At 34.2% G+C, this 8,035-nt stretch overlaps 1 protein-coding gene across 1 annotated transcript; it reads right to left on the bottom strand.

Annotated features, from left to right (window-relative positions):
- Positions 1–2,047: 2,047 nt before the first annotated feature.
- On the bottom strand, positions 2,048–2,986 carry LOC131067609 (uncharacterized). Its single transcript, XM_058002684.2, has one exon. The coding sequence runs from the start codon at positions 2,984–2,986 to the stop codon at positions 2,048–2,050; it is 939 nt and encodes a 312-aa protein (XP_057858667.2).
- Between the last annotated feature and the right edge of the window lie 5,049 nt (positions 2,987–8,035).

The raw sequence follows: 8,035 nt of genomic DNA, 5'->3' as shown, positions 1-8,035 counted from the left end.
GACAGGAAATTTTCTTGAAGCTGAGGTCAATTAGCCTCAGGTCCAATAATACAGAGGTTTGAAAAGTATCGAATCAAAACATTAAAAAAAGAGAGTATGGTATTCATATATATTAACTAAATCAGAACTGCATGCGTATCAAATAAAAGCATCTATTACGTGATGCCCAAAAAACCATGGAGAGTATAGAATTGTAACAAAGTTTGAAAGTGGCTTGGTGACAATTACAGACCCTGGGCCACTCTAAAAATAATAATTAAAATTTTCACACTTTACATGCTTACTCGGTGGAGCCACCATCACATTGTTAGCTGAATCTTTACTTTCGTGCAATAGTGTAAAATGAGAGGACAGCCTCCTTTTGGAAGTTCCATCTTCAAAACTTTCACCAATTTTTCCACTATCAATTATAGGCATTACACTCATACCACAAAAAAATTATCTTCACTCAGTCAATGATGTCTACTATATATCATCATGGTGTATATAGTACCTTTCAATAATAGAGAAGTGCATGACAAAAACATTGTCTCGCTCTCATATATCTTAGGTTGAGTAGAAGGTTCACCATGTTCGGGGAAATCCGCATGTTTGGATACCTTTCCACATCTTTCACTAATTCTAATATGTTATCTAGTGCCAAAGATCTAGGTCCTTGATTTCTTCACTTGAAACCTTCCATTTTCAACTTGAACCTAGGTTAATGGATGTGTTAGTCTAGGATCAACTTTCCTATATTTCAACTTGACCCTACTTTGTTGAGGATGGACCTTCAATGTAGTATGGGATACAATGAGAGTTGCTCTTAATTGAAATGTACATGATTCTTCTTGGGATTGCTTGTTTGGTCTACTTGGCTGAGTTTGTTGTACCCATGAGGACATTATAAGGGAACCAAGACAATGATTATGATAAAACATCATCATTCTAGCTAATGTTCTGCTCTAGGCATTTCAAGTTATGATCCTTTGTTCTAGTTATTTGATTACATGGTATTATAATAATGTAAAATTAACCAACTTTCCGCTCTCTAAAAATGGTTATTGTACATAGATGTGTTGATTTTATCTTGTTTTAAAAAAAATGTTCTCATGAATGAAATTGACAAGGAAACCTAGATGAGATTTAATAAATATATTATTTTATGAAAAAAATGATTTAAAATCACTTGTACATGTCAACCCTCAAACCTTTTCATAACAAGTTTTAGTGACAAATCTACCTACAATATATATCACAATTACAACATACTTATTAAACTAAATTATATGGAAAGGGTTTTGAAGATACTTGGTAATCTCTTGGGTAGTGTCATGATACTATCAAAAGATTTCTAAGGTTTTCAATAAGATTATTTTGAATTTTTTTGATAGAATTGTCTACAGCTGCAAGAAATTGATGTGAACATTCTCTCATTTGTTAACTCGATTATAATTCAGATTAAATACACACTCTTAAAATCATTAAATTTTTAATGTGTACAAGACTACCATTTATAAATATAACCTTTTAACACATGCTTTATCATTTTAGGTCAATTATATACCCTTTTCATTAATGTTAAAGCAACATATTGAATCACTTTTATTATTTAAAAAATTCCCATATACATAGATGATAAATAATAATTACAGTAAACGTAAAATTTAGAAAATTTTCACAAATATATACGCATCTACATAGTTTGTGCATTGTATGAAATTAAGCACATACATCACATATATTTTTACAATATGGGTATTTAAAATGTTTCGATTGGCATTCATCGTAAAGCAGAAACGCATCATACTCAGAAATGAAAACCTGCAAATATTTAAAAACGTAATGGAACAGTGAATTGACTATGCTATCTGAGTACCATGTAATGATTGTCGAAGAAAATTGTGACGAAAACCATATTTCTGTATTGGAGAAAATTAATTCAACCTTGATCATGGTAATTTTATTGATATACAAATAATGTACATCTACATTTTAGAGGCCCCAAACTGTTTAAAAGGCCAATTTGGCAGCCTCGAAAAGGAATTTGTTGGCAGTAAGTGGCCAGTCAATGACAAGAAAGGGTGTTCAATACTGCAACTCTGACAGAGATGAGATACTTGAATAGCTGGTCAATTTTGTGTTCAAGGAGTGGGAGAGCAGTCTCCAAGTCATTGAGTGCCAACGTGGAGGGAGAGAGATTAATCGGGAGCTGCAATTTGGACTTGGAAATGAGAAGATTGTTGAGATCTCCCAGTGAAATATCTGCTGCTTCTAACTCGTGCAAGAACCTTGATGCCGATGAAGACCTTTTTCTTATATCAAATGACTGCTTTAGCTTTTGCTGGAGACGAGTAAAATGGGTAGGAAGAGGAAGAGATGGCATCCTCATGTGGGATGTCTTGAAGGATAGAGCAGTGACAAAGGCAGAGAAGATCATGACGGTGATGGCCTTCGCATAGTTGATGTTGATGACAGCTTCTGCTACTCCTGCTTTATCCTCAACGTTGAGCTTCTCTGCCATTCGCCTCAAAATGGACATGCATTTTTCCAGCTGAGTGTGTGTGTCCTTCTTCTTACTCAGCCACATGGCAAGGGTAGAGCGTGCCCTTTCATGGGCATGGGCAGAGCAAGTCTGATCACGGCCAAGGCCACGAATCGCTACCTGCACGCTCGTGTGTTGCTTTCTGATCTCTGTAATGGTGTCCCTCAACAAATTGGACGCTTCAAGCAGATGAAGTATGTCATCCAGATGTGCATTGATCCATTTGCTCCCAACGCCTTCCATGTCTATCTGCATGTTTGACAAATTGGAATAGCAATTGATCACCACCTCCAATGCTGGGCCAAACCAATCCGCTCCAAAAGATGATGAGGAAGAACAAGACTCCTCCAAACTTTCCACCTCACCTACAAGTGTGTCTGTAAGACTTGGGTGTCCTTTTGGGCTTGAGGGCATACTCTTTGACCGATTATGCTTATACCTGTGAGGAGAGTGCAGAGCCATGGCTACCCCAAGGGAGGAGAGCCGAGACAGAGAAGGTAAGGAAATGCTCATGCTCATTGTATTGGGTATTTCTTGCTCTGATGATCTTGCTTCTGATTGTGATGCAGTTGCTGCTTTGGCTTTTTCCCTGCCTATTAACATGATTTATACAGCTCACCATGAGTGGGCAGCGCAGGTAGACACAAAGAGAGAATCGGGGCAAGAAGCATCTCTTGGTCCCCGCCCCTTGTCGCTTGCTTCGGTGTCGCTTGCTTGCCATGTGAAATGCCTTCTAAACTATTGTACCTGTCTCATGGTTTCTACCCGGCAAAGTATCGTAGGCAAACATCATGTCCTCAACGTGGGTTATAAAGATTAGGTTTAATCAAAATTTGTTATTGAATCCCCTGATATTTGGAGATCACACAAGTGTTTTTGGCATTTCACTCATGGAAAAGCGTGTTGTGTCCAAATATGCATAAGCTGTTTTCTAAATTATAGATCTTGTTATGGCCAAGTAGCAGTGGTGATTTAAGTCGTTCAGTTTTTCGGCCAGTCTTAAATCACACACACTAAGCAATATATTAAGTCTAGAGAATGTTAGTCAATTCTGAGTGTTTAACACTTTTAAGTCTAGAAGTGTATTTTTAGTGTGACTGCATGCCTTAAGCAACATATTAAGCCTAGAAAATGTCTGTCAGCTCTATAACACTTTTAAGTCTTGAAGTGTAAGCTTAGTGTGTGTGATTTAAGTCATTCAGTTTTTCTATGGTGTGTCACTTATGTAATGTGTTTTTAGGATTTAATTACATATTTTTTTATTAAAAGTTATTAAATCATATTTTATAAATGATGGTTTAATTTATTTTTTTTCATAATTTTCATGATGGTTTAATTTAACGATGGATTAGTCATGTGGATCAAGATCATTTTTCTTGCTTCCACATTTAAAAGTATTTAATTAAGTTTTGTGCAATATGAAGCATTCATCATCGTTCTCATAAGCTCATTCATCAACATTTAGCATGAATTTTTTTGTAGTGTCTATTTATGATATTTTCGTAGAATTTAACTACTTATTTTTTGAGTGCAAATTATTGACCAATATTCATTACGTAGTAATTTATAACAACACGTGTCTCATGAACATGAGAAGGAGTACTCCACTTACCAATCAATACATTTAGGCAATGCTCACAAGGAATTAACATCAATACTTTTTAGGAAGTCGCCCATCCTATTACTTATTTGATTCAAACATACATTTCCATGTAATTTCCAGTGAGATAAAGTCAACTTAGCATTCTAACTCATTTATAAAATATTTAGCAAGTGTTGTGATATATTAAGAATTTGTTACAAAGTTCCTTAAACCAATTCATTCTCACATTTAATCTCTAATGGTTCACAAGAATCCATCTCTCATGAGTTTCAATGGTTCACATAGGAGTCATTTTATCTAGGTGATTCTCGTAACATTCATACTTCCCTAATAACATACCATTGTATCATACCCAACCCGCCATTACCAAAAAGATGTTAAGAAAAAAATTGAGTGAGTATCTTACATTGGATTTACTTTGTTGCATATAAAAGTGTGGGTCTTATTTAATTAATTTCTGTACTTGTTAAAGAAACTTAGTTAAATGAACAATACTTAAAATATATTCTATTTACTAATTCACATAAAAGAAAAGGGATACTTTTCTTTATATATTTTTTTTATCAAATTTCTTATAATTTTTTTAAATTATAAAAGAAAAGAATTCTATTTTCATCAAAATGTGTATGATTTCTATTTTGAATAGAGAAATTTGTAATAATGAAAAATTAAATTAAAATGCAAAGTAAAAATTAATATAACTTAAATAGAAATTGGCGGTACTAGGATGGTGTGATGGTTAAGTTGTAATGTTGTTGTTCTAGCCATCAAGATTCAGAGCCCACTAGACTAGTATTGATGAATGCTCAAATAGGGATGAAGTCCCCTTTTTGTTGCAAATTTGGTCATTTTCTCTCTAAAATTTTAATTTATAATTTTGCTGACTAGGCCACTTTATTTCGAAACTATTTTTCTTACAAATTACCCTAAGATCTCGCAAGCATCCTTTCTCATCCTAGAATAGTAAATGGAAAGTGAATAGTGAGACTTGTCAATTTGATGTAAAAAAAAGACTAAATAATCTGCACATATCATTATATGGTCCTTGATATTTGTTTTCAGAGTTCAAAAGTTTGTTAGCATTTCCTTAGGCTAACTTACGACATGTGTCTTTCTTGACTCAATTATATTCCTTCTAAGGTATTTAAAAATATTGTGAAATCACAAATATAAGAAAATACAACAATTACTAAACAAAGATAAAAAAAGAGAGTCATAAATGGACAAGGTAAAATTTAGAACTACTAATTTAATAGAAACTTGTGACTTGTCCTCTAATAGAACACATATATAATGCATGCACAAAACCATTTTACTAATAAAAAGATAACATGTAGAATCATGATAAAAACTAAAAATTATATTAAAATTAGAGCTATTAGTTGCAGTTTTGTAAATTGTACCCCTTTATAATTTCACACTCAATTCAGACTCATTTGGAGGTTGTATCTAATACGAACCTAATTTTATGTTTGATTGTACCTAATTTTGTGATGGTTTCTAGAAACTTGGTGTAGTATCCTACTCACAACCTTGTTTCTAGCTCAAACTAGTAGGACTAGGTTGCTAAAAACCATAGACTTGCACTAGTGTAACAAACACCCGTATTGAAGTAGTTTGGCCTCAAACTTTGAATTAGAATGGTCAGATTAGGAACCGTCCTCGAATGTTGACTCTTCCCAAAAATTTAATTGGAAAAGATGTAAGTTGTATATAAATACAACTCCCTCTCCCATTCAAAACGTAATAATCGTGATGAAATTTATTTTGAGCATACAATCAAGAAGACTTGAGTACAAGTCTGTAATCAAGGAGTCAAGCACTCAAGTCTACATCTTTGTTTTAGCAATCATGATCAATTTAATGTGTTATTCCATGATGAATGCACGCATTAACATCATTTAAACAACATTAAGCCTTATTAGAGACTTCAAGCCAAGCATTTTATATCTAAGGTAAAAATTTTAAATTTAAGAATTTTCATTATTGTTTAAACCTTTGTCATTTTTAAGGAAAAGCTCTTTTTCATCAATCATTATTGTAGTGGATGTGGAAACACCAACAAGAGGTTCGACTAATGCAAGCCCCTATACAACACAAAACCTTTCACTTATTTTTGTGTGTACAAGTTCTTATCCGACCATGGTGATTGCTATAGGTGTGAAAAACAGACAATGAAAAATGATCTCAAATTTGAATACGTGCAAACACCTAGACTAGGGTACCCTCCAATCGTGTCTAACATTTTTTAGCCCAATTTTAGAGAGATGGACCTTTAGGACATATTTATCATGAATATAAACCTTTCTATTGGCATTGTTAGACTTAGTTTCTCATCACATGTTCCTTTCTATATTTTCTAAATATAGATCTGAGCTAGTTTGTTGGTATTCTACTCTAGATTTTATTGTTATTGTTGATAGTTTCCAATTTCTTATCATTTGGCCTAGATCCTAGACATACAATTTGTAATCTCAAATCCATTACAACATTAAACAAAAAAGGAATCATAAACCACAAGTTATTAACTCTTTGATTAAGACTGTACAGTTGAACCTATTTATGATTCCAATGATATGCAATGGAAAATTGATATTGTAGTTTGCATTTCAATGCTAAGATCTCATTCCATACATATCACCAATATTATCCCATCTATGTTTACTTTTCTAAAATAATGAATAGAATCAACTAACTATCACTCCAAGATTCACAACTATTATCATTATTTAATATGATGCGGGAACATCGATGTAGTTCTTATTGGTTGGGCAGTTTGCAATGGAATTGCTTGAGATCGTGGCATTTCTTCTTGTTTGAGATTTTAGCGTTACGGATTTGGAATTATTCCCTTGATTACATTGTCTTTATCGTGTTCAAGGTTCATGGCATTTGGATTTGTTTCTGGTGAGATATGGATTCTGGTATTGGCCGGCTTGATATGTTCTTACCGATTAGTCTGGCAGTGTGTTGAGCGAAGTTGGATTGGGTTTTGATTGATCTTGGTGACTTGTGGATCATTGATTTATGTTTCTTGTGTTGTGTCTGATGTTCCCGGAGGACCACGCATTATTTTATGCTTTTTGGAGACGTTCTTAGTGATTTGAGTTGACATGTTACCGTTAGCACATTTCATGAAGCGGTTGGTCTTTGTGTGACTTGATCAAGTTATTATTATTTGTGGATGGTATAAATAGAAGTTTTCAAATCATTTGAGAAGAAGAAGAATAGAAGATGGAAGATTGAAGTTTGAGAACGAGCGAAGATTTAGTTTCTGGAGAGATTCTAGTTCGGGGAGACTGAAGTCGGGATGGCTGAAATCTGGATCAGTGCAGAATAGTGCAGATTGTTACCGGAGACCTTTTGTTGAGTAGAAGATCTGCAGATCTTAGATTTGTATATTGATTCTGGCGAGATTCTAGTCCCGGGAGATTGAAGATGGGATGGCTGAAGTCCGAATTAGTGTAGAACAGTGGAAGTTGTTACCGGATGATGAATTGTTGAGAAGATGATCTGCGGATCATAGATCTAAGTTGTAAGAGTTGTTTTGTAATCCTAGGTTGTGGTCTAGAATGTAGCATATGTAATTATTCAGACTCTAATAAGAATTTTTCATATTGTTTACCGGTTATGTGTTTTATGTTGTTACCGATTGTTCTTTATGCTATATCTAGCATTGTGTTACCGGTATATATTGCATGGTGTTTGTGTTAGGCTGGAAGAATGGGATGTCCTTCATTGGATCTCCCTACCTCAATTGCATCAAGTGGTAGCAGAGCTGGTTTGTGAACCTGTTGTTTGAGGAAGACCCAGTTATACACTAGTTGGTTGGAAAGGAAGTTGAGGCAACTAGTGGACTTATTCAGATCGCCAAACTAGATCAAGTGATGGGACTCACTTTTCAATTA

The sequence above is a fragment of the Cryptomeria japonica genome, chromosome 5 (genome assembly GCF_030272615.1).
Source record: "Cryptomeria japonica chromosome 5, Sugi_1.0, whole genome shotgun sequence".
In the NCBI taxonomy this organism is placed as follows: Eukaryota; Viridiplantae; Streptophyta; class Pinopsida; order Cupressales; family Cupressaceae; genus Cryptomeria; species Cryptomeria japonica.
Note: the sequence above shows the minus strand (reverse complement) of the source record. Positions and strands in the feature narration are given on the sequence as shown.